At 29.8% G+C, this 27,709-nt stretch overlaps 3 protein-coding genes across 5 annotated transcripts in view; all 3 read left to right on the top strand.

The window, feature by feature from the left end:
- The window catches only part of LOC111634926 (rab11 family-interacting protein 1-like), a 32,357-nt gene extending 16,474 nt beyond the window's left edge, over positions 1 to 15,883 (top strand). The window contains exons 5-11 of one of the 2 annotated variants that reach the window (XM_023379760.1): positions 1,564 to 1,733; positions 1,816 to 2,033; positions 5,746 to 5,905; positions 8,007 to 8,129; positions 12,606 to 12,757; positions 12,826 to 12,989; positions 15,662 to 15,883. In XM_023379760.1, coding sequence (XP_023235528.1) covers positions 1,564 to 1,733; positions 1,816 to 2,033; positions 5,746 to 5,905; positions 8,007 to 8,129; positions 12,606 to 12,757; positions 12,826 to 12,989; positions 15,662 to 15,665 — 991 coding nt within the window. In that variant the 3' untranslated portion in view covers positions 15,666 to 15,883. The remainder of the gene's footprint in view (positions 1 to 1,563; positions 1,734 to 1,815; positions 2,034 to 5,745; positions 5,906 to 8,006; positions 8,130 to 12,605; positions 12,758 to 12,825; positions 12,990 to 15,661) is intronic. The other variant, XM_023379761.1, reaches the window with a different exon arrangement.
- Positions 15,884 to 17,596: 1,713 nt separating this feature from the next.
- On the top strand, positions 17,597 to 19,436 carry LOC111634932 (parkin coregulated gene protein homolog). Of its 2 annotated transcripts, none has more exons than XM_023379767.1 (5): positions 17,597 to 18,280; positions 18,545 to 18,685; positions 18,746 to 18,917; positions 19,072 to 19,212; positions 19,290 to 19,436. In XM_023379767.1, exons 1-5 carry the CDS (start codon positions 18,218 to 18,220, stop codon positions 19,379 to 19,381), a joined length of 609 nt encoding a protein of 202 aa, XP_023235535.1. In that variant the 5' UTR covers positions 17,597 to 18,217; the 3' UTR covers positions 19,382 to 19,436. The 2 variants fall into 2 exon arrangements, with proteins under 2 accessions (XP_023235535.1, XP_023235536.1); XM_023379768.1 differs by having other exon boundaries at positions 18,164 to 18,280; positions 18,504 to 18,685.
- Positions 19,437 to 24,018: 4,582 nt separating this feature from the next.
- Positions 24,019 to 24,587, top strand: LOC111634930 (histone H2B-like). Its single transcript, XM_023379765.1, has one exon. It carries the CDS (start codon positions 24,083 to 24,085, stop codon positions 24,455 to 24,457), a length of 375 nt encoding a protein of 124 aa, XP_023235533.1. The 5' UTR covers positions 24,019 to 24,082; the 3' UTR covers positions 24,458 to 24,587.
- The last annotated feature ends 3,122 nt before the right edge of the window (positions 24,588 to 27,709 follow it).

Raw genomic sequence — 27,709 nt, 5'->3', positions numbered from 1 at the left:
ACTCAGTTTTCCACTCTAGAATCCTATCATTATCATTCCACTGCAAATGATAAATAGTGGAGTTTCACTTATACACTAATCTAGAATCCTGTGATGTCAGTAATTCTTTCTGTATTGAACATCTTCCTAACCACATTTATTTATGTAAGCAGCTAGGAATTTAGGCATTAACAATATATAATTATTATTACTACAGAAGCATTTGTTTTTTATATTGTGTATATATGTGTGCATAAAAAGTTTATAATTAAAAAATTAATTTTGCAAACACTCAAAAGCTGAAAGAATATTTTATCTCAAAATTTGGATGCCATGAAAATAAATAGTTATTCTTTTCTACATAATTGTTGAAGTCTGTTCTTATTCTATGGGAGACTGTTTTAATGATTCAGTTTTTCAATAATCGAAAGTTGTAACTTAACATATGGAGTATATGGTCTACTACCATTCTGCTTTTATAGTCTGAATATGTCATAATGTTTATAGTATCTTAGGGGAAAAAATATAATATATATATATATATATATTCTGCTGTCTGGTCTGTTCCTTTAGGCTTTGTACTAAATGAAACATAAACAGCATAAAATAAATATTTTATATAATCTCAAACTGTATGTTCAAATTTATCATTTATAGTACAGTATATTTTGAATTATAGTCTTAATGATTATTATATGAAATTGTTTTTGTGTGTTTTGCAAATTAAAAAATAAAAAAAGAACAATTAATTACAAAATTTAAAAAATTTTTTAGTAATAATAGTGGTTTACTTTAAAATAAATTTTTCATTTTTAATATTTCGCTAGATGTATAAATTTTTTAATAAATAAAAAGACGGTCAATTCCAAAAAATTTGGTTAAAACTTTGGTCGATCACCTTTTATTTCTGTTAAAATTTCAAAATAAACTTCAGCGACCGGACCTTCCTTTTTAGGCTACACGGTCGCCTATAAACAGTCCTTTAAAATACAGAAATAATCCAATTTAAGCATTAAAACTTGTAAAAAAAGTTGTAAAAAATTGGAACTGGTGATCTTTCGACGTCTTTAGTCATCCTTCTTCCATTCGGGAGTCTTGGATCCTTATATTTACTCAAGGAATGCGCTGTTAAATGTAAATCGTCCTTACTCTCCTCCTGGCGGCGAACTATTACAAAATTTTAACGGAAATAAAAGGTGATCGACCAAAGTTTTAATCAAATTTTTTGGAATTGACCGTCTTTTTATTTATTAATAAATTTTTCAATTAAAAAATATTGAAACTTCAGTTAAAATAAGAGTTAGTTATAGTATAAATAAAAATTCTCTAGAAGAAATGAGAAATTATAAAATCATATAATATTAAAAGTACAATACCTTTTAGTTAATTGTAATGAGTGAAATCTTATTTTTCTTAAGAAATAAGTTGAGTTAACATAAATATATAAAATACAAGGCTAAATTATGAATTTAGTTTTTATTTTTTGGTACATACAGCTATTAAACATTAAATACAAAATTGATAATTGTATAAATCAATCATATTTCTGTTGTATTAACCAATAAGTTATTATTTGATAAATAGATGGTACATGTTGCAAAGTAAGAAAGATAAAAAAAATGATAAATATAGAGGCCAGTTGGAACTTACAGTTTCCTTTATTATAAGTGAAACATATGCAACTAATGATTCTTCCAATATTTATTCAAAAAGTAAAACTGCTACTAAATTGAAACAATTAATGTCCCGTGCAGGTTAGTAGAGTATTAAGTCAGTTTAATGTTATATAAAATATCAATTAAACAAAAGTGAGATTTTCTTATTATTTGACTTCAGGCCAAATAAAATTACCTCATCTTCCAAGGCGGAGTTTTTCGTTAAAATCTGATAGTTCGGAACTACCAAAACAGCTTCAACAATTAAGAGAGAGACGTTTAAGTGAAATACCTTCAAGAAAGTCTGTATCTTCTGAAGAAGACATAGAAGAAGAAACAGTGCCCTCTCTTACTCATAGAAAGTATGATATATCAAGGTCTTCCTTAAAGGAGCAAGAGGTAAATATTAGCAATAAATTTTTTCAAATTGAATCGAAGATTAATGATAGTTCTTCTTAACAATAATTTAATTGGCAAGAATTGATAGTCATTATCTGTTGTTATTCAAAATCTAATTTAAAAGAGTACTTAAATAAGTGTCTGAATTATATTTTATTAATTCCTGATAATTTATATATTAAAATTTTTACTATTGTAATTAAATTCAAAACTTTTAAATTTTCTATAAAAGTGTTTTGAAAACATATATATCTTTTATTTTTTATTGAGGTTTACTTTGTTTTTTATTTTGATTAGTGTTAATTATTTCTATATTGTGTATTAAAATAATTTGACTTGCATATTTGAATTATAATCAATGTCTGAATTACACATATGTAATATTTCCTTTTTGTTTTAATTACATTTTCAGTTTTTAATTATAATATTCTATTTATTTATAGTACTAGGAGGAAAACTAATATTACTCTTAATATCAAAAATGAAGATAGAAAAGTCTTGGAACTAGAGATAAGGTTTTCATAAAAATTAAAATTATTGACATTTTAACAAAGAACTGACAAAATATTCTGTCAACTTTTTCAAGAATAATTTTAATTATTAATTGCAATCCAAAATAGGCATGATCTCTCTTTTTACTGTTATGAGAAATAGCTATGTGTATTTTATAATTGAATTATACAGGGTGACTTTAAATAATTATAAAGTCAGTGTTTATTAAAATATATTTCATTTTCAAAATGTAATAGAATCTATAGACATTATTTAATTGTTTTGTCAATGCCTGTTTTCAAACTGACATCCGTTCTGGTCCAGGCATTGTTGACAATGCAAAGCAATGGAATCACAAAACATTTTGTTTGATATTTGTGTACATTCTCGTTCAGTGGCTGCTCTCAATTCAGCAACTGTTGCAGGTTTCATAGCATAGACTTTGTCTTTTAAGTATCCCCATAGAAAAAGTCTAGTGGTGTGGTCTGGTGAACGCAGAGAGTGTTCTATGAAACCCCTTCGTCCAATCCACCTGTTTGGCAAGATCTCATCAAGGTAGGATCTAACATCATGATAGTAATGTGTGGGTGCCCCATCTTGCTGAAAATAAAACTCCTCATCTTCAAAGTCCTCTCTAATGTTGGCATGACAGACTGTCACAGGAAGTTTGAGTAAATGGGACCAGTCACAGTAGCATCAAAAAAGATTGATCCGATTAATCCTCTTGATGATAAGCTGCACCACACTGTAACTTCTGATAAATTAACATGATGTTCTACCATAAGATGCAGGTTATCAGGTCTCCAGTAGGTGCAATTGTGAGGTAGCAGGGGGCCACAGGGATGATCCCACTTACTCTGCACGGGTTAGTAAAACCCGCTCTCAGTTTGTCAGATGGCTTAGGAGGGCAAATCGAGTGGGGGGGGTAGTGAGGTCGTGACGAGGTGTCCGAATAACTACACAGGTTGAACAGTAACAACACATTTAATAAACAATTAAGAGATTATACATATCAAAGGAAAAAACATAAATGACACAAATATGAATAATAAAAGGTTTCTATTCTATATCTATGTTCTATCCTAAACTAAAGAATGAGAGAGACCTCGCTAAGAGGGATGTGTTGGAGAGAGAGAGACAATTTGGTCGAGGATTTACCTCCTGGGATTCAATCTCATAGTATAGGGCATTGATAGGACGCACTGGGCTCGGCGGTTCCTAATCGCAGTTTCCCAGGGATGGATGGTATGGCGGTATGGAGTTGGTGTCCCTTCCTGTCTGCTCGGCTATGTCCAACGTGGGTGTACTCTCTGTTGATCTCCGACTGTAGAGGTCTGCATGGAGATGTCCGCTGAGGGTGGCTACCTGGCGATGTCCTCTTTGGCTGTCTGCCTGGAGGTGCAAGTTCGACCCCTTTTTATACTTATCTTGGAGGGGGAATCATGGGGGAAGAAAAGCTAATGCAATTGTCAGCTCGACTTGCATATAGCTGTGTTTATGTTATCGTCATCCTTTCCTTCCAATAATTGACATCTTTCCATCATAAATTTGTCAAACTCCCTGATTTATTGACATGAGGTGACTCATGTCAGACTACATTTCATCCCCTTTGTAAAATTATTGCCTTATTTGGTCATTTAGATCAACTTTCTCATCGGTTCACTCGGACTTAGAGGGGAGTATGGGGTTATGTTGTATCCTCGTCGGTAACCTTTTGGTTACTCTCTATACAGTAACAGGTGGTTGTCACCGTTAATTGGCTACTTATCTGCACCTTATATTTACGTTGGACTTGGACGATCCCCTGGTGTGAGGGGAATCCTTCTTCAGATGATTAAAGTCACCTTCTAGGTGACGCAGTACACCATGTGTGAAAATTCATATTTGCGTCCGAATTCTCGCACAATTGTATCATTTAATTTGCTCCTAATCCAATGTAGCTCTTAATAAACTGTCTTTGTACTTCAACTATGTTTTCACACTTCCAGTATCAATTTAGAATGAATTTCCTTTGTTCAAAGTTTAGTCTGACTTCCATTATTAATTCTAATGAGTTTAACCTTGAAGTAAAAAAAATATATATCAATTGAGCTATCAGCTGTTTATTTTTTTGGGACACACCCTGTATATATATATATGGACTCTATTATACTAAGTTACCAAGTTACTATAATATATACAATTAAGACCTTTTTTTTTTTTTTTTTTTGACATATTCCAAAATGCATTTTGGCTATCATTGCTTAGCCTTCTTAAGTTGGATATAGGTCTCAAAACATATCCTAGACCTAATTGTATATACTATATCTAAATTGTATGTCTAAATTGTCTAAATTATATATACTATGGTAACTTAGTATAATAGTCTCATATGTATGATAAGCCAGTAAATTGAAATACAATATAATGATGCAACCATTTTGATGGTTATGGTTAGAGCACAGTAATTATGGCAGCATAACCATTTTGACTACTGTGATATTCAAAACTACTAGATTTAATGGCTTTTTGTTTTATTGGACTACTATATACTAATATTGACAAGAATTTATTTTTGTGAAATTTAGAATTTTAGGCTGTTATTAAAAAGAAAACAGGATTTTAAGTGCCAAAGTACAAGTTACTTGACTTTTGGTGATTAAAACATTATAGCTTATATTTATATCAATTAGAATATAATATATATAAACATAAATATATGCAGTAAATCTCTTCTTTCGCTCATGATTGCTTGATCCATAAACCATTTTCTATTGTGATTATATGAAAAGCCATATTTTTTGTTAGCCATTTTAATATGATATATTTCCAGGAATACAATTTCAATTACACTTAAGGATTATTTTATGAGAATCAGTTAATTATAAAAATGGACTGTATTATTACTGTATTTTTAATTAAAGCATTTGTGATTTTAAAAAATATTCTTGCCAAAATAAAAATTATATTTATTTTCAATTTCAGTAATTATTATTAGTAATTTATATTTTTTTGAATGATTTTATAAAATGTAATTTAACTGGTTTTTTTTTTCTTTCTTTGTAGTTGTAAAATTTTTTCTGAAAAAAATTAAAATATTTTAATTCTTTATTACACTAAACCAAACAATTGCCACAATTAATTGGGTTATTATAGCAATTGTTTGGTTTAGTATCAATGCATTGGGCTTTGGGATGTTTATTATATTCTTTATTGTAACTTAAAATTTATTTATATTTAGGAATTAGTATTTATTTCAAATGGTTCTAAACCAATTCAACGTACATATAGTATGCCTGGTTGCTCTCCAGAAAAATCTATTAATTCCAGTAATAAAACCGATAGGCGACAGCTGTCAGTATCTCCTGAAAATTGGAAGCAATTTCTATTGACAGAATCAGGCAAGTTTATATTTCCGTTATTTTTAACTATCCAAGTGTTATTTAAGTAATTTTAAATTAATATCCTTAATATTTTAAAACAGAACTGGTTTTTATACTTTATTATAATACTATAAATATTTACAATAAATTAAAAATACTCACTCAAATTATAATCTTGGTAATCCAACACTAGTCAGTTCTCGTGTATTACCAGCATCTTGATCTAAAGATTATGAAAAGTACCAAAAAATAGTCCACAGAAAACAATCTTTCTTGCCTCTAAACTTATGTCATTCAAGAGCAGTACATCTCACAAGAAAGCTTTTAAAATGTACTCCAATTGATCATAGTTTTTTGCTTAAAATATTATATATAGAAACTTTGGCTTCTATATATAATATTTTATACTTCGACATGACTTCAACAGTTAATTATTCCATTGAGAAATGCATTTAACTTCTTGTTTTTAATTTGATAAACATTTTTTTTATTTTTAATTTGTTCTATGATTTTTAATTAGGTATGTTATCTAATTGTTGTACTAAGGGAGACACTTATTGTCTACAAGACATTGCTTTTTTCTTTGAAAATAAATAAATAATTTAACCAAAACAAAACTTTTTCCTTTGTTATATTATAGATATTTATGTGATTTCCATAGTAGTAATTAAATATGGACAATGTGTTTGGTGATTCTTCTAATTTCTTTATAATCAATGTTCTTATTAGTTCTTAAAATTTTTCTTATTTCTAAAAGTTTCATTAAATGTTTTAGAATTGTTTTTTGATCCTAGTGTTTAAAAATATTGGGTATAATTAAAGTACAGTCGACCCCACCATAACACGGTAGATACGTTCCACTTTATAAGAATTTCACGTTGTAGGAATCCTTAAATACATGATCCAATCATAGCCCGGCTAGGATTACTTACCGAGTGTGCACCATTTGACAATGCCATTGCTTAAGCTTGTTTTTGTCGCTGAGAAGCGCATGGAACGGCGGGCACGTTTTCTGATCAGCGAATTTTTCGCAGAAAAATAACTTAACTTTGGAGACATCATTAATAGAAATAATTTTTATGGTCGTTGAATAAGAAATGTTTTTTTCAAGAAATGTATAAAATTACAGTATTGTTGTATTAGACTTACAGTACCTAATTTAGGCCTGTATACTGTACAGACGATAGTAAACTCAACTTACCCGCCTAAACTCTCCGTAGCGTGTAAGTAGTTCGGCTGCTCGTCCACTATTGGTCAAGATTCTACCAATCCTGTCGCGACATGAGTTGATGATGACGTTTTACCACATTTTATGAGTCTCTTTTAGTGTCTTTATGCGAATACGGTCGTAATTTTTTTGCCACAATATACAAATCCGCATTATATGAACCCACGTTATAGGGGGGTTGACTGTACAGTACCTCTATTTAATGCTATCCAGAGTGATATTTAGCTGTTCAAATACAATCAAATTTGGTATGGTGACATTTCAGGACAGATGGAAGACATTTCTTCAAAAAAAAAATTATTACCAAAATTTGATTATTATGGCACTTTTGGCACTGCAAACAACAAACATTTTATTTGTACAAAGCACTCATGCTACATAGAGATTTTGATGATGCAAGGGATACTGTTCAATATGATCCTGATTCTAAAAGTATAAAACCTGAAGGCAGTATGTTCACCAACTGTATATGTGTTGACTGTAATTGATCCACTGTGATGTTTCTCTCATGCAATATATAATATTGCTTTCAAAGCTACCAAATTCACAACATATCCTCAATAAATCATACTTTTTAAGTATCTCCTCGAATAAAAATCCTTTTTTGTTGCTTGCAGTGCAAAAAGTGCCATAGTGGCAAGTCTTAGAACCATTTATTTTTTCATAGAAATGTCTTGTGTGTCCTGCAATATCTCCATACCAAATTTGGCTTCATTTGGACTGCTAAATATCTCTAAATAGTATTGAACAGGAGTACTGTAACTATGATCATCTGGTACTTTTATCAGAGAGATTTTGAATTATTTTTGTTTTATTTTTGGAATTTATAACAATTGTTTTTATAAAAGTTGTTTATGTTGAATTATTTTAACATTTATTAAAATTTTTTAGAGGTTCAAGTGACTAAGTCAGATAGCAGTTTAATTGATGGCAAAGAATCATCAGCAGATTCTTTATCAGAAATAAAATTTACAATGAAGGAAAAGAAGGGTAAACTTCAATTACTTAAACGCTGTAAGCCATTATTACTAACCATTTAACATTTCAATATAGTATATTCAGCAAATTAAATATCATAAACTGTTTAAACATTTCTATTCACACAAAATTGTTTTAATCATATTTTCTATCAAGATAAATTTTCATAATTACAAAACAATTTTTATTAACTGTACTGAAATTAAATGTATAGTCTTATTTGATGTAATTACTATTAAATATTATGTTTTTGATTTTATTTTTTCAAAACAGCATTGTATCATTTGTCATTTCTTTTTGTGTGGCTATACCTGTTTGTACATACATTAGTTCAAGTAATTTTACAATGAATCTAGTGCTAGCTTACATTTCTTTCAGTTTGAAACATCTACATGTTTGGTATTATTTTCAAAGGCCAGTCACTTAACACTGCTGTTTTAGTGATTTGAGAAACTTTGCCACTACTCGTTTTAAATTTCAGTGAGGCTGGATGTTCTTTCCGGCTATTGGGGTTATCATTAATATGATAACCCCCAATAGCTTGAAAGAACACCCAGCCCAGTTTCCCCAATCACTAAAGCAGCAGCATTGAATGACTGGCCTTTTGAAAATAATATCAAGCTTGTGGATGTGTCAAATTGAAAGAAATGTAAACAAGCACTAGATTTATTATAAAATTACTTAAATTAATGTAAAATATAAAATGTGTAAAAGAAATGTGTACAAAGTGGTACCAATACTGATGAGGTGAGATGACTCCAAAATGCATATATGAATAAAGAAATATAGAGGGCAAATAAAAGGCATGCATTGTTCTACACAAAAGAAATGATATTATGAAAAGTGTATTAGTCACAGGCAAAAGATACCCTTGTTATAGCGTTGGATTATTTTCAAATACTCCAAATTATATAAAGTACTTGATATTTGTATTTGAAATACTTTTGGTATTTTGTTCAGCTCTGCTCTGATGTGATAAAATTAGAAAAAAAAAAAACAAATTTACTTATATATTTGTTTTTATGCATGTATAAAAATCAGCTCAATTAATTGTCAAAAAATATTATGTGAAATAAATTTAGAATTGTAAAATTTTCTTTAACACAAATAAAATATAATAGTGGATCTACTGTTTTTTAAGTAAAAGCAGTATATAAGTGAATAAATAATACAAACTTTAGAATTTCAAAATAATTTTAATATGATTTTGCTGAATATTCTATATAATTTCTGTTTTCTTTAATTCCATACAATAATCTCTATAATCTTCTTTTAAATTAATAAATGTAAAACTAACATTTGATCAATATTAATGATAAATATTTTATGTTGATTTTAAATATATGATCTTTAATCTTATTTCATTGAGAGCTTTTTATTAGTTGATTTTTATCTTCAATTTCAGATTATGCGAAATCGGTAAAATATTTTATAAAACTAAAACTTTATTGAATTAATGCCTTTAATAATGTATTAATTTTTAATAATTGTTAATTTTATTAATGACTTAATGATGATTATAAGATTTTATTAAAATAATTTTATTAAATAAAGCTCAAAACAGAATTAATTTTTTAGTAATTACTTTTTTAAAAGTTATTTTGTTTCTTTTGCTATATTCAGTGTAAAATCTGATGTACAAATTTTTAAAGCTGTTTCTGGAATTATATGAAGCTGATTAATTTCAAAATTAATGGAGCAGATCTGCTCTATTAATTTTGACCTGTTAAGAAAATACAATTCATAAATGCTAACGATTATCTAAACTAAAAAAGTAAACCTGTTCTCTAACTGAATGCATCTTTTTCTCTTAAATCTGATGACCAAAATTACTTCTTTGTCAAAATTTTAAAAAATTTGGACAATGAAAATAGTAAAAGTTTTTTACGATGTGTATCCAATTAATCTGTTACTACAAAAGCAGAGGATTTGTCATTCTGTCGTATTTATGAAAAATCAAAAACATTCTAAACTTATTATTAATCACATTTTTAAACACATTTAATAAAATGTGATCTTGTTACTTTCAAAATATTGCTTTGCATTATCATGAAAGTGTACAAAACTTTGCACTACAGTAGTAATAAATCAAAAAGTCTATTGTAAAACTCTTTGGACTCACTTTTGGCCATCTTTGACATACATGTAAATTGGAAATACAGTTATTGAAATAGAATGCATTTGAAAATAATAATAATAACTCTCCTGTGGTCACCACCTAGTCATGGTGGGAGAGCCCATTAATTTTACTGAACCATAGAGCAATGCAGGCTGGAGCACAAGCTCCTGGTAGGGACACCCATGCCAGTAAGGTCTATGGGGAGAAATGAAGCTGAGTGACCATACCCACATTCTGTGGAGATATTTATCATGGTAGTAACCAGATCAAAGTGTGATACCGGCTCGGACGTCACCCGGGTTAACAAGGTCCACGTTCATGGGTTAGGCAGAGGCTCACGTTCAAAAAATAGGCCGCAATCTCCCTTGGTTACTGGTGGCGAAAGCAGTGCCAGCCCAAGCATGGCTACTGCAATGTCCTCAACAGATGTGAGGAATCAACCTAGCCTTGGTGTTTCTGTGGCAATGCATTCACAGACCACAAAGGCTGGAAAACCACGCCAACAGATGAAATGGACATCAGAAATGAACGAGTTTATCATCTGTACTTACTACACCATCACAAGACTCGAAACAAACATGACAGCATACGGACAACAACTACACCATAGATTCACACAATATCCTCACCTCACTGTCACCGAACAAAGGGTTGTTGATCAAAAAAGAACAATTATACACAACAACCTTATCCCACAAACAACACTTGAACTTATCAAACAACAGGTTGCTGATCAAATACATCAACAGACAGAAACATGTAACATTATTAATGAAGATCACGTAACCTGTCAGGATAATCCAGCAACAAGCATTGATAATAGCACATATACAACTACTAGTAATGATACTACAGGCACTTCCTCATCCATCACTCATAACTTTGGCACCCACGTGCCATCACATGCCCCCAGCACAGACATATGCAGATATTGTTAAAGGTCCCATACATACGTCCAACAATAAGGTAGTGTTAATCTAAGGAAAACAATAAAGCTGAGGAAGTTATGGATAAATTAGAGAAGAACATAGATCCACGTAATATCGGGGTCAGAAATATAAAGACAATTAAAAACAGCTTTTCGCTGTTAGCTGCAGCGATACCGAAAGAGCTAGTAGACTGACTGAAGAACTAAAGAAAGAAGCCGAGAAAATAATGGATAAACGTAATATCGGGCCTTTAATAAACGAAAACATTGCGCAGTATGCGACCCGGGGGCCCCCTTCTGAACCGGTATCTCTTGCCCTTGCTAAAGACAGTCCCTTCTAACTGAAACGAAAAAAAAAAAAAGAAAACCACGTAGTATCTCATTCCCGTTTACTGTCGGTTGCTACTACAAATGTCTGTTGACGCTAAAAAAGAAAAAACCAAAATCTATTCTTTCCGATTCTCTTTTAACAGAGCGCGCGTATATGTATAAGGTCGACAAACACACTCACTGGTCGTCGGCCTCCCTGTCGTATCTGTGGAGCCGTCTCTTCATCAGCAACCTCAGGACCTTGGAGATGGCCAGAGGCTGGCGGTCAGTAGCCTCCTTCCACATGGTCGATTCAGTCTCGCTTGTCGCTCCTCCTGTTCAAAAAGAGACGGAAATGGACACTTCGTACTTTCACGCGAACCAACATAGCTCCAATTCTGCAACATAGCTCCAATTCTCCAACATAGCTCCAATTCTGACCTAAAGCGTCTAAAAACCACTCCGATCGACCGTTTCCTAGCAGCCTACCTAACTGCGCACTTTACTTTTGTGCCAAATATTTGAGAGACCCATACTTGAACTGTTCTGATAAGTTATTATAATTATGTTTGTCTTTCCTGAATTTCTAAATTCTGAAATCCTTTTTTAAAAGTTATTTTGTTTCTTTTGCTATATTCAGTGTAAAATCTGATGTACAAATTTTTAAAGCTGTTTCTGGAATTATATGAAGCTGATTAATTTCAAAATTAATGGAGCANAATAGTGTAAAAAAATTCTAATTCTGAATATATTTGTATTTTTACCTCTCATGAAATTTTAATAATAATTTAAAAATAGTAAAGAATTTTATAGAAAAAAACATAAATTTTCTTGATCAAGTACTTATATAATTTGAAATTTATTTATAAAATAAATTTATATTTATAGAAAATGAAAAAAACTGAATATTAAATTATCTATTTGTTCATTTTTTTCAATGATAGCAAATTTAATTTAGTAACATTCTAAAAATATTTAAAAAATTAGGGAAATATTTCAGAACGTAAGAATATACAAATAGTTATATTTTTCTAAGCATTAAGGTCATAGAACATTTTGAATTATCGGATATAGATAATGATTATTGAAGAATAATTCATTTATTTCTTTGAATACTTCTATGTAAATTGTTTATACGTAGTGTACGTCTTTTTAGATAGTAGAAGACATTCTGTCCAACTTACAACTGATTTGAGTGAAACAATTCTTGAAAGAAATGATTGGATAAACAAAGCATCAGAAATAGAACCAAATTTAGATTACATTTCCAAAGATGAATTGCACATGTATAAAGCAATGAATCGCAAGGTACGTTTTATTTTTTTCTAACGATATATTTTAATTTATAAATTTAATTTAATTTTTTTTTCTCTCAGCAATTAGTAGATTTAGTGGTTAAACAACAGCTGTTACTATCTAGGCAGAAAGATAAAATTCAAGATTTAGAAAATTACATCGATGACCTTCTTGTCCGAGTTATGGAAACATCACCACGTATTTTGCACATATCCTACAAGACTTCCAGTTTGGAATATGTAAGGTATATATAACATAATACATAATGCATGATCATCTAAAAAAATATATTTATTGTATTGCCTTTGTATGGTGGCCATTAATGACAAAATGTAATATATATTATAATTTGTCATATATCATAAATGAAATGTATTTTTCCCTATTAAAAGTAGCTTTATAATAAGAAGGTTATATAGTAACATATTCTGACTCTTTGATGATATATAAGTAAAAGAAATAAAATAAACTCTCAGAAATTAAGAAATCTTGTTTATTTTACATGAATGATTTTGAAATCAAGACAATTCAGCTTCAAATATTCTTAGATCTAAATTTTAACATCCATACAACAGTCTTTAAATAGTTGCAATAATTTTAACAAGTAACAACTCTGACCTTTGGCATAATATAAAATAATGTAATCACATTTGTGATAAATATTTAACTTAGTAATATATTGAGAAAAGAAATATTAAATTATTGGCCCTAATTCTAGTAAATTGCAATGAGATTAAATAGAATACGTTGGTGCTAAAATAAATATAAACATTGCTATTTCAAGCAGAGTGCCTGTATCCAGATCCATGGATCTATTGGTTGAACATTCATTTTATTTATTAATTGATGGAGGTATTCAACATTTCTTGGAATTGGATAGAAAATTTTTAAGAAATGCTTAATGACTTAACTATTAAATTTTAACAGATAATTCTAAAAGAAAAATTTTAATTTGAACACAGTTGCCACAGAAATATAATCATAGCACCAATGAAATGTGTATTATTTTTCTCTTCTCGTTTAATATTATTTTTAAGTGCTAATCAGCAATCAATCAGATTTTTCAAACATTAAACTTGACATCCTCAAACTTACACATGTATATTTTGAGCTTACTCATAATGTTTAATAGGGATCTTTTGCAAGCAGGAGAGACAAACTAACAAATAGTTTGTTCTTTATATACAAGATAGACGTTTCTTAAATTGTAATTGTTAGTTCTTATGTTGTTCTGATTGGTATTGATTGCTCTGGAAGAGAACAAAATGATTGGAACATCATATCATTTTGTGAACATCTTTAGCCAGTACTTTTTCTATATTCCTTCTAGCTTTGAAGATCTCTTCCATGTTTTAGGAATCTTTCTTTTAGGCTCACACATATGCTTCCTATATAAGACATATAATGGGATCTCTTTGTGCATGCATCTACAAAACATTAAATAACGATGGGGACATAACACACTCTTGTTTTGCACTTTCCTCAATTGTGAACCACTAAGACACTTTACTATCCATGCATACATATGCTTTGCTGTTTTCATACATTGCTCTTACACCTCTAAGTAGTTTACCTCTCACTCCATAATCACATAATACTTGCTCCAGTTTCTCCTTATTCACTCAATCGTATGCTTTCTCTAGATCAGCAGTTCCCAACTTATTTTTATATAAAAAAAATACTTAAAATATCATGAAACGATTGCAATGCAAAACTCTAATAATTTTTGACTGATATGCCCACTTGTATGCTGTACAACATATTACAGATGATGGTAAGTTTTATCATCATCTGTAATATGAGTTTTACTATTTTACCTTAAGTTTTACTATTTTTATGGTTTTCATTATCTTATCAAACATTATATCATGATTTCTGTTTGTTCCATTACTGATAAATCAGTCCCCACTGTTTATGAAGCTGCAAATAACTCTTAGCACATGTTTAGGATATCATCAGAGGACTCGATCCAAGATTATGACAATTATACCTCACATCCCAAATCTACATTGGCACATTCATACATCACTAGACTCGACGGATTTAATTGTGGAACCCCAAATTTTATTGTCAGATCCCTAGGGTTCTGCGGAACACAAATTATCAATAGGAACCCGTGCTCTAGATCAATAAACACTGCAAACACTTTTTTGCCCACATTCAAACATTTCTCTAGAATCATTGACATCATGAAGATCTGGTCCATACATCCCTTCCCTTTCATAAATCCACATTGCACTTTCCATATTTGCTTTGCAGTCAGCCTCTCAACTCTGTCAACCGACATTTGTGCAAACACTTTTCCAGATATGCCACAGAACTTCTTGTCTGTCTAATCTGTTCTTTCACTCTTTCCTTTATATATTGGAACAATCACAGCATTTCTTCAATCACATGGCACAGTGCCCCTTATCCTAACATAAGTTGCAGAGTCGGAGCATCCATTCTTCCACATTTTTTCCCCCATATTTTAACATAACTGCAGTCACACCATCCAAGCCAGGAGATTTGTCATTTCATATTCTTCTTATTGCATTAATAATGTTATTAATCCTCAACTAGCATGGTAACATTTTTTTCTTTTAAGTTGGCATGATATGGTCTCAGAGTACTTAGTTTAATATGTGTTTAGGATTGCAACAATCATAATTAAAAGGGTTTATTCAATTTGAAAGATAAGAATATGCATTAGTAAACTAAAAAAATTGAGCTTATTGCTTATATTATTGATTATTGAATTTTGTTCTAATAATGTCATAATTATTAATTTTTTTTACAAAAATTTGTTGTGTTTAATGTCAACATTAATTATAGATTTTATCACTATCATTTAAAGATATTATTAAGTTATTCACATTTATTATTATGTTTAAATAGTATATTATAATTATTTTGTTTTTAATTTTTTTTTTTCAGATAAAAATTGGATATTTGTATAGTCAAATGCTATTTTAGATTTTCTGAAATTGGACGTAGAATCTCACTTGGCATGAGAGTTAAGTTATTCGAACCATCGTTTATTCAAAATAAATAAAATAAAAGACTATTTCTTTATTAAGATTGCTTAAAGAATCTCTAAAAATTTTATTTAGAAGAAAATTATTTCTGTACATTAGTCTTCAATACTTAACTTTATTAATAAAGTTTTAATATATATAAAAAAAAATATAATATGGCAATTGTTTTCAAATATATTAATATGTTGAACTTAAAACTAATATTTAATACTACTAAACAGTTCAATAAAATCTTTGTTATACACCATCCAACTACAGTAGACCCACGGTAATCCGACAAACATTTTGCAAGGTGGTGTCGGATGATCGAATTTGTCGGACTATAGAGTACTGCCACGACCCCTTGTAGTCCGGAACTTTTTTGAAAAGGAGCATCTTTTAATCTGACAAATTACATACTTATAAAAATGGTAAGATCAAATCTATATGTACTACATAATATACGATACGGGACTTAGTGAATTAAACAACACAATAGATAGCGTAGGGTTTATTATAAAATTAACATCATTAACACTATAGCACTTGCAAAAAAATAATAACTAAACATATTGATGTCAATCAATTACATACAACAAATGTAAGTATTTCCAAGGTACATACTATGTATGATCTTAATTTGAAAATAAATAAACAAATAAATTTATGGTGCATGCAAATATTCATCAAATTTCTTTTGTTTTACATTGGCTAAATGCGAGAGTAAGGCCTCGTCTCTCAGTCTCCTCAGAAGTAAAAGTTCATTGTACGATGCGCATTCTCTTGCATACCGAGCTGCATATAGGCATGTCGGGTTATAGGGGGTGCCGAATTACCGCAGGTCTACAGTATCCAGAAAGCACTAATAATTATCATATCCTCATTTGATAATATCTTTAATTCAAACTGTATTAATTGGAAAACTCACTAATTACTATAGTTTCCATTTGAAAAAAATTCAGTATTTGTAGAGTACACTAGAATATTTTTGAATTTTTATTAACTTTATACAAGATGATTTGTAATTAAAATATCTTATTCGTTACCATCTAGAGAGTTACTTAGCAATCCAAATGCAATCAAATTTGGTGCAATGACATTTCAGGACACACAAGGTGTTTCCTTAAAAGAAAATTAATACCAAAATGCACTTTTAGTACTGTACATAATGAAAAGCAGGTTTTATTTGCGAGGACACTTAAAAAGTGTAGTTTTCAAGGACATGTTACAAATTTGATAGCTTGAAAGACAGTATTGCATGCTGTTAAACAGCATCAGAGATGATCATTTATAGTTGGCCGTCAAACACATTGTTCATCACCTTAAATGGAGACTAAATTGGGCTCTAGACTCCATATAGCACAAGTATCTTGTATAAATAAAATATTTACAGTGTGAAAAGTGTCCTAATGACAAGTTTTGGTTTTTTTTTTTTTTTTAAATGTCTCCATACCAAATTTGGACTGCTAAATACCTTTAAACAGCATTGAATCGCTTTAAATAGCATTGTACTTTGTCACAATCACCCGGTATATCAGAAAATTACCTTATGACAATGTTCTATCAACATAATATGATCATTTTATTGTTGGCTTAAATAAACATTTTGGGATTTTTCTCTGGACATCATTATTAACTTTTCATAAGAAACCGAAATTACGATCAATTGAAAATATAAAAAATAAACATGTATGGTTACGAGCCGGGCAAATATTTCCCGTTAGCCAACCGTCTACTAGAGTCCAGGGACCATCTGGACTCTAGTAGACGGTTAGTAGTTACTTCAATAACTACTATTACAAAATATCTTCACTTGTATAAAATCAATGCATTTATTTATAATTTTCCATTCCTCCTTTGGAAATCATATGTAGTTTAAGTCGTACTGTAATTTGTATAATTTATAATCAATCTTTCAATTTAAAATTATCAATTATGCATTTCTCTATCACACATTTAACAATTTTAAAAAGAAAGGAAAGATAGACTTGTGGAAAGATCTTTAGACTTGTGGGCATCTTGTGGTACAAACTATGATAAATTACAGAGCTGCGGATCTGATTCTAAATAGATGTTTACTTGTAGCTAATTGTTTTATTACATCAAAAGGATTTAAAGACTACATAAATTGTTTATAACTCTCTTTTTTATGTAGAAAACATTGATTTAGTATAGAGCATTAGAAACTTTATCGTTTTCCAATAGTGTTATAATGCAAGGAGATCAATTATTTTTTAAATAAGTTTATTAATCGAGATATCTTAAGGTATATTTCGTTTCTTTAACATTAATTTAAATACGATTTAATCTTTATTTTCGGTCCCGGTATTTCAGTAACAATGCATTGTTTATTTTTAATCTAAATAATATAATTTGTGTAAGTAATTCTAATAATTGAAAATTATTATTACAATTAATGATACTTTAATCTAATAAATTAACAATAGGAACAAAATTTTTTTCATATTCTGACTTTATGATGGATAACGAACGGATAAATTCTGATTTTTCAACGCGATTCAAATACGATACTTGGAAGGTATAATACAGTCGACCCCTCTATAACACTGTTGATAATTCCGTTTTATATGAATTCCGTGTTGTACGAGTCACTTAGATTTTACAAATACGTGTGCCGGACTGTGAGCGACTCACGTATTTGTAAAATCTAAGTGACTCGTACAACATGGAATTCATATAAAATGGAATAATCAACAGTGTTATAGGGGGTCGACTGTAATTCTAACTTGTATTAATTCTAGAATAATTATAAATAATAATTTAAAAAATCTCATTTAACGAGGTGTCGGATTCTTATTTTGGTGGTCAAAGTTATCCACTTCCAGAATATCGTCCTTCGTTTAGGGAAAGATACGAGTGGGGAGAGTTGCCTATATTGATAGTATTGAAAGACGAGACAATGGGCTGCTCGATCAGATGGCTGGTAGGTTTATTATTCATTTTAAATTACACGCAACGATTGTTAATTAATTTATTTGCTTAGACACCCGTTGGTAATTTGGACTACGATTATTTTCTTCCGATATTCTTTGATGGCTTGCGAGAAGAATGTCTTCCGTATTCGATAGCGGCCTACATTGGTTTGCAGGAAATGTTAAACGAAGGAGGCAATAAAGTCGTACAGGCTTTACCATTCGTTATACCGTCATTATCCGGTAATTATAATTACCATGTACTGTACTATACAGTCAGCCCCGACTATTATGTCGCCTATGACGTTTACTTCTTTACGTTATTTAATACGAAAACTTTTTCGGTTTATTTTATGTCGACTGACGTTAAATGTTTAATTTGGTAAAATTTCTGTAGAAACTTTATACGGTCAAAACAAAGAAACAATCAGTAAGGCTTTGATTGCGCTTCAACATCTATACGAGAAAACGGGACCGGCATTATGGCCTTATTATAACAAATTTATTCCTATTTTGAATCATCTGAAACTGCAGTCTGGTATGAAAATATTTTAATGATACTTTGAAATTAATATAGAGTGTTTTATTAAATAAATTGATCGTATTTTTTTACAGAATATAAGGAGACCAGAATCCACCCCAGACAGTCGACCAGATCGGCTTTTGATTATCTTGTCTTAGAAACTCTCGCCTTATTAAAATCTTGAAATTATTTTCCATTAATTTGATTTCTTTAATAAAATTCTAAATTAACAACCAAAATTTAGTAGCGTAATTATTCCTTTTATACAAGGCACCTCCCCCTCCTCCACACCGGCAATGTGCCACAGGAACGAAATGAAAACTAAGAACTTATAAACGTCAATAAACTCATCACTGCGTATTCCATCTGCAGGGGAAAAATGAAAGGTTTTAGCTTTTATTATATCCACTTACAGTATACGGATTCGATCTAGTGTTTAATAATCTCCAATCACACGTGTCTGTCGCGTGGCGATGGCTCAGAGTGTCGCGTAGTATTAAATCGTTTAATGAACTGTTCACTATTCTAAATGGGCAAAGATCATTTGGCTAAGAGGGCTTATTTTCTAAAATCATGCCCATCGTGGGTCTGACTACGTCCACAATGGAGGTTACCGGATGGTGAGTCATATTCGTGACTGCCCATTAAAATTACTGTTTCCGACCAGGAACCTCAGATAGAAAACCTAATGTATTCTTTTCCTCCGATTCTGTGTCCTGTTCTCCGGTTTTTGCTTATACAGTAACGTACTGTACTGTATAGTACAAACTGTTTATAATGTATATATCTCTATATATTATATATACGTGTTTTAAAATAATATGGGAAGATACAAACAATATTTTTGTATCTTCCCATATTATTTTAAAACACGTATATATTATATATACGTGTTTTAAAATAATATGGGAAGATACAAACAAAAATATTGTTTGTATCTTCCCATATTATTTTAAAACACGTAGTGTCAATGGAAATTTAATACAATTGAATAATATGGTTTTCGATCCAGCAATCGTCAGAAAAAAACCAGTCGGTGCCGACCCACAGAGCAATCGTAACGGTTGCTGTTGTCACGACAACCGCCGTTCACCGTTAAAACCATAGTGCTTTGAGTTCAGATTAATTCTATTATAATGCATTAGACAACTTAAAAATTGCCAAATATATCAATGTTTAGTGTAAAGTTTAAAAGTAACGATATTTTGATGCTCGTTTCATAGCAGTATGCATTTTACTGTTAATATTTTTTCTTTAGTTTTTTTTAAATTAATAACTTAATTCATAAAAGAAAATTTAAAACATCCTCTAAGTATAATCTTATTTTCTTTCGTGTGAAATGTCCGAGATAAAGTTTGTACGTAACGTCGGTCTGTCCGAATAACTTCCCGTTGTCGTTAGAAATAAAAAATTAAGGTTATTCGGTTGATTTTAAAGCGTTAATAAAAGGAAAATAATATATCTATACAAAAGACTCTACAAATAAAATCATAAAAGTTCAGTAAACAAGTTCTAAGCAATACAACTTCAGTATTCTGGTTGATTTGTCGGGAACGATTACATCTTTTTTTAAAGATTCACTACAGATGACGCAGGGTTTCTCACATTTCCTTCCATCTCAACAATTCACTCCAGCCTCGTATCTAAAATATTTCTTTCTTAAATCTCGGCCAATCAGAGAATCCGTCTATCTATCGACCCGTAAAAACAAACATGTGACTGCCTGAGCTCAATTCTTCCTTTCAAACATTGTATTTCTCCAATCAGAGCAGCGCTTGTCTATTGTGAAGCTTACTTTCACGTCCGCTTCGTTCCAACCTATCCCGTTCTTCCTTTCAAAGATTGTATTCCCACCAATCAGAACAGCGCTTGTCTATTGTTGAAGCTTACTTTCACGTCCGCCTCGTTCGACTCTGTCCCACGTGTTTCCTTTGTGATTTCGTCCAACGCTAAGGGCAATAAATCTTGTTTTCTCTTATCTCATTCGTGCACCTGGAAGTAATTTCTACACAAAAGAAGTTCTATGAATAAACTGGCATTTGAAGAGTAAAAGTAACATAAAAACAGATAATATAGCAGCGTTACGTTTATTCTTTTGTTAAACTGTATGTAATAATTATCGTAGTCGAAACTGAACTTTGCACTGTTTTGAGTATACTACAATATAATTAATTAAATTAATATTAATACTTTTAAAAATTATTCCGACACAAATCACGTTTTTTGCCATAGATCAAAATCTATAATTGTTACGACGAGTTTGACTTGGCTGTTATAGAAGGTACACGACAGCTGGGCCACAAAAACAAAAATTTTTGCACGTTAACAAGCATACTATTTCAAGGATATATATTTTTTTTTGTGTGTAAATATTGGTAAAAAATATATAAATATATACACGATTAAGACTTACGAAGTATGAGCTATATATTATGAACTTATTTCCGATTTAGAGAAAGGAAATGTTTCGGAACAACGTGTTGTAGCGAGGTTAATTATTGTTCAGAAGGGATTAATAACAAATATTTTAATTTTTATTTTGTCATCCGTAAGAAAAGTTTTCTGTGATAAAAATGAATAACTAATTTAAAAATAAAATGAAACCTTAGAATTCTATTGGGAGATTCAAAAAAGGGCAACCCGACGACAAAGGGAAGGCATACGGCTGTAACGAATGTTTATAATTGAACTCGATAATAATCGAGTTAACCGTTCATCTTAAGTAATTATTTATGAAAAGTTATATAGTGTTAGAATTGATTTTGGGATAATACTTATTCCAGGTTATTACTTATTTCCATGAAGTTACATTAGAATTATCTAAAATAGTGCTTCTCAAACTGTTTTCACTGACCAGTTTTCTTTTATTCCAATCTCTAGTGAATCAATCTTTTTATAAAATTAAATTTAAAAATATTTATAAAACAGAAGTCAAATTCATTTTTTTAATAAAGTATATCACTAATATCATATTTCATATTCATATTATGGATCAATCTAAGAAATGAAACTCATTTTCCGTCAGAGAGAGGGGGGGGGAAACGGAAAACAATCGGCGAAGTAATTATAAATGATATACAGATATTTGGGTAACGAATTGTGCAAATTTGAATGATTATTTAATTAAACGTTTCATTAAATTTTTAAGAATAACACCGTGCTTCGTATTATACATTGGAAAATGTATACAGTATTTAAGACCCTAATTAGTATTCAATTCGACCCGATAATGACTTTAATTAATGAAAGAATTTTACCATAACAATACATTACATAGACGAATATTTTATATTTATTATTAACAGAAATTTGTAAACAAAAACATGTTTTTTTTCATTCAATTTCAAATAAATTAGCGCAATCTTAGAGAAGTTTTATACTGTAATATCAACCAAGTCATAGGGAAATCAAGGAAACTTTCTAACAGTAAATATTCTTGAATTTATTTCGGAACTATGATTTTAAGTTAAAATCTAGCAAATTTTGATAGAAATATCTTGTAATTTTTAAAAAATTATCACGTATTTCTTGATTTAAATTAAATTATTAAGCTGCTTAATATTAAAGATGCCAACTGGAAGTATGAATCATGTTTAGATAACACGTGAACTTAGAGGTTGCACGGATGCTTGGTGTCCGCTAACAGAAAGCGTTGAGGATGACATTATTTCCTCTCTCGTTTTGTTTTCAAATACAATAAACTAATGACGAATTCGGATGGCTGCTCTGCCGAACAGCGGGAGTGGATTAATCACAACATTCCTTCTAAAAGAGATTAATCGACTAATCACAGTAGGCGATGGATACAAACAATTGCTCTACACTGACCAATAATAGGAAGGAGCGAGCAGAATATTCTATGAGAGATCAATAACAGACAAAATACAAAATTTTTTATTGTTTTCTTTACTAAAATTATCGTTGTTTTCTATTGAAATGAGTTAAACGAGTAAAAAAAAGATTTTGTAATTAACAAACATATTTATCCATCTTACATTATTTATTTTTACAAGTAAATAGAAAAGTCCCGAAGGACAATTGATATCTACCTCCCAAAATTTAACAAATATACATAAAAATAAAGATAACAATTATATAAAATTAAAAATATATTATCCTACATTATACATTAAAACAAAGTATAAACGTTGTTCGAAATAATTTCTTTTCGAAGAATTACTTTTCTTTGATGTGCTTTGTTAACCGAAAGTTTGTTCTAGCGGTGTTGATTGTTCGGTCGAGTACTGAAGTACAATACAACTGTAATTAACGCGATTTCAGATAAACGGATTTCAGATAAACATCGAGGGATTAATTGACTGTATATTTCATATAATGTACTGTACAATACATGTTTTGGTAGAAATTACCTAAAATAAAAGGTAAATATTTCGAATTCATTTACGGTTCAGTTTAATATACAAAGAAGCTAACAGAATAATTATATTGTAGTCTAATAAAATTCGTATTTTTAGTATAGATTATGAGTTACTTATTACTATGGCATATTGGTATAAAAGACATCCTTTATTTTCTTACGTATCCGTAAAATTTTGTTTTCTAAATATTTTATTCTGTTTTAAAATGTGTCATTATAGTTCTTTGTTTACACGTGTTTATCTTTCATAGAGTAGTAAAGTATTTTAGTCTATTCACACGCTTCCCTAGAGACCTCTCATTGGTCTATTTAATAACCAATAGCAGTTTGGATTGTAGACTCCCAATCCTTACTGTTATTGGCTGATTCTAAACCAATGAAATCATCCGAAAGCAAATTAGCGAATCAAGGCGCAGTATTTGAAAGTTCAATCCTTCAGTTTTGTATAAATAGGATCCGAACAGTGGTAAGTCCATCTTTATTTTCGGATACGAGTAGCGAGTTAAGATGCCGCCTGCACCGAGTGGTAAAGCTGTTAAGAAAGCCGGGAAAGCTCAGAAGAATGTTCGTGCTGGAGATAAGAAGAAAAAGAAGAAGAGGAGGAAGGAAAGTTTCAGTATTTATATCTACAAAGTTTTGAAGCAAGTCCATCCGGATACTGGAATTTCTAGCAAAGCTATGTCTATAATGAATAGTTTTGTCAACGATATCTTTGAAAGAATTGCCGCAGAATCCTCTCGTCTCGCACATTACAACAAACGATCGACTATTACTAGTCGAGAAATTCAAACGGCCGTTCGTCTGTTGTTGCCAGGAGAATTGGCAAAACACGCGGTTTCAGAAGGTACTAAAGCCGTTACAAAGTATACCAGCTCCAAGTAATTCTTCGATGAATACATCAAAACGGCCCTTTTCAGGGCCAACATATATTGGTAAAGAGTAGCCTGATCTATCTAAATAGGAGTTTAATAAGACATGGTACGAAACCTACGAGCAAAAATGATCTATATATTTTTAAGGTAAGCAATTTCCCCGAAATTATAGCATACAAGAATATCAATTATTTTTAAAGTTTGAGAGAGAAATCTAACAATGTAATTTTTCTCTCACAATTTACTTTCAATTTGAGGGTAGATGTTAATTGATGAAAAAATGCTAACAAAGAACAAAAATAATAGATAATACCATTTGATTTTAAGTTATTTATCCTAATTTTGATTGCCAAGCAAAATTCAATTTCTGAAACTTTCCTGTTTGTTAATAAACTTTTTTTCTAACTTTATGTGTATAGTAAATCAAGTGATTGTTTTATTTTGTTAATATGCCACAATATAAGGGTCAGGGTAAGTTGTGGAATTTAAAACAAAAATTTGAGTAGGAACTCTAAACAAGTTACTGAACTGATATTCTGATATTTTCTCAATTTTTAAAGTGCTTCTCAACTTTATAATTAGTGTTCTACAGCCTCAGGATACAGTACTTCTATTACACAAAGCATTAGTACCAATATATTCAAAAATTTATAAGCAATTCCATGTTTACTTTCTCAGGAAAGAATGAAGCAATAAGCTAATAAACTTTAATATATTGAATTAAAAAAAAACATTGAATTGTCTATATGAATATAGCAATGGGAATAAATTTGAATAAAAAAAACTTTAAAATTTTTTCTTTCTTGGAACACTTGATGTAGGTTTGCAGAAAACTGGTTAATTATGAACCACTGATTTAAAGACACTACTGAAACTAGTCTTAACAGAAAACTTTACTAATGACTAGACATTATTATGTGTGGTTGAATCTACCAAAATGTATATCTTGTGGATCGAAATGGTTTAAAAAGATGGCCCTTTTTTCAATTTTGAAAGTTTTTTCTGGGTTTATAACCGATTGTCTTCATGATACATTTACAAAACCACAAATTAAACTAACCGGCGAGTGTAATACATAAATCAGTCAAGATATTGACATCATTAGCTCTTTATAATGCATTGGAAAAATTCAGTTTACTGTTTCTTGATTTTCAGTTTAGACTAAAAGAACTTTGTATTAATTGGGAATGGAAAATGAGCCAATTAAGTATGAATTAAAATAAGGATGGATGATTGTAATAATTTATTGGTGGGTTTATATCAGAAGTCTGATGTATGTTTGTTTTATAAATCAGCTTCCCAGTCTGGATCAGTATGCTGCTTAAAGGTTGCTCTGTTTCATATCAAAGACAGTCTACTTTTAAGCAATAAAAACTGTTACACCTTAAAAACACACCTTACTGGCAGCATTGCTAGGTTGTAAAGAAATTAATTTGTGAATAAAGTTATGAAAAATCTTGATTTTTGAGAGATTTTTGACAAAAATCACAAAAAATCCTTTTTATTGAACAATTCATTTTTGACAAAAATCACAAAAAATCCTTTTTATTGAACAATTCATTTATTGCATGTTTTAAGTTTATAAAAAATTGTACAGGTATTAATAATTGTCTAATTGTAAATTGATCTATTTACTTTTTGTATCATATCTGAAGTAATAGGAAAATAATAGTAATAGTTTCTATTGTTGTTTGGAACTATTGTACTGTAATTCCTTATTCAAAATTTAATCTTTTGAAAATTTGAAAAATCAATTTCTTTGAGCCAATCATTCATCTTCAAGTTTCTGAATTAAATCTGGATCTAATAAATTGAGGAATAATAATCAATTTTTTCAATGAATTTGGTTTTTCTAGTAACTATTTGAGGATCTAAAAATTGGAGATCTTCCTTTTAAAAAAGATCAGTATTTGAAATATGGACAATATTCAATGTAAAACTTTCGTACTAAAATTTTAATGATTTAGCTTGACTAAGATTTTGTAAAAAAGTAAACATTTCAGGAATTAACTTCTGCAGAAAAATACATATCAATAATTATAAAAATATTTTGAAGATTTTTAATCAACTTTGCAAATTCATTTGGATATTATTGTGTTAGCTTTTAGTAATCCATGATGGTTTTTACCGTTAGTTATTTCTTTATTATATGAATTTTATCTTGTTTTCACCTTTCAAATGTTTGGTTGCTTTATCATGTTTGTATAATTTCCTTTATCTTTGTAATCATAATATGCTTTGCACCTGAAACATACATATTTTAGGTGTGCAAATACCAATAAACCAATACACTTGATTATCTTACCTAGCAAAAGATAGTCCTTTCTTGCTACTTTGCCTATTTTAATTCTTCATGCCATTCTCATTTGAAATATTGGACATATTTCTCTTTTAGTTATAGACATTGCAGTACTAACAACTAATAACAACTAACAACTAACTGTCTGACAAATTGAAATGATATACAAAGCAATTCCTTAAAATTGTGATTTTGGGCAGAGATCACTAGTGTCTTTAATGAGAACAATGTATTATTTAAGAATACTAAGAAATCATACAGAAGGATACAATAAAATAACATACAGTAAATGTTTTGGATAAACTACTGAGAAATGATTTTCAAAATGATAAACAAACCTATTAAATTTGAAGAATAGAATGCACCAATTAACATCAATATTTATAAAATTTCAAAATCAGTATGTATGATTTGCTTAATAATTGACATCTTTTTTAAATTATTTTTTATACTACTATATTTTTAATAGTATAACTGTTCTTTGCAAGAACTAAAACTAGTTTACTACACGGCATTCTTAATTTTGGTATAAAATTTTTTTCAACAATATTTAGAAAAACAAGATATTAAAGTAAATGTTATCTTTATTTGAAATTAAATGCATTTCATCATATATATTTAATCTGAATCTACAAATTTATACTTTTTATTTTTCAGATTTCCAAAGAATGTAGGAAAATTGGATTTGATACTGTTAAGAATTTTTACAATATATAGCATTACTTGTCAGAATATTTTTATCTAAAAATATTGCCATTTTATAATTTTATTTTTCTTCTACTTCCAGAATTTTTATTTTAGTATTGAAGACCGTTTTAAACTTTTCTGTATATTTGATAAATATTTAATGTGAAATAAAAATTGTTTTATGCACTTAAATTTTTTGAAGTGATAAATTAACATGTATTATTAAGTAAGAATTCTGGTGTAAAAATATTTAACAATTAGATTAGGACATTTTCT

Source organism: Centruroides sculpturatus, unplaced genomic scaffold (genome assembly GCF_000671375.1).
Source record: "Centruroides sculpturatus isolate CEXI.00-Female unplaced genomic scaffold, Cexi_2.0 scaffold885, whole genome shotgun sequence".
Lineage (NCBI taxonomy): Eukaryota > Metazoa > Arthropoda > Arachnida > Scorpiones > Buthidae > Centruroides > Centruroides sculpturatus.
Note: the sequence above shows the minus strand (reverse complement) of the source record. Positions and strands in the feature narration are given on the sequence as shown.

What these genes read in the sequence shown, in the direction of transcription:
- LOC111634932 (XM_023379767.1), top strand. Translation starts at nt 18,218, where the DNA reads ATGATGGATAACGAACGGATAAATTCTGATTTTTCAACGCGATTCAAA. An exon ending in TCAAATACGATACTTGGAAG is followed by an intron (nt 18,281 to 18,544) that starts GTATAATACAGT and finishes TCATTTAACGAG; the next exon opens with GTGTCGGATTCTTATTTTGG. An exon ending in TCATCTGAAACTGCAGTCTG is followed by an intron (nt 19,213 to 19,289) that starts GTATGAAAATAT and finishes ATTTTTTTACAG; the next exon opens with AATATAAGGAGACCAGAATC.
- LOC111634930 (XM_023379765.1), top strand. Translation starts at nt 24,083, where the DNA reads ATGCCGCCTGCACCGAGTGGTAAAGCTGTTAAGAAAGCCGGGAAAGCT.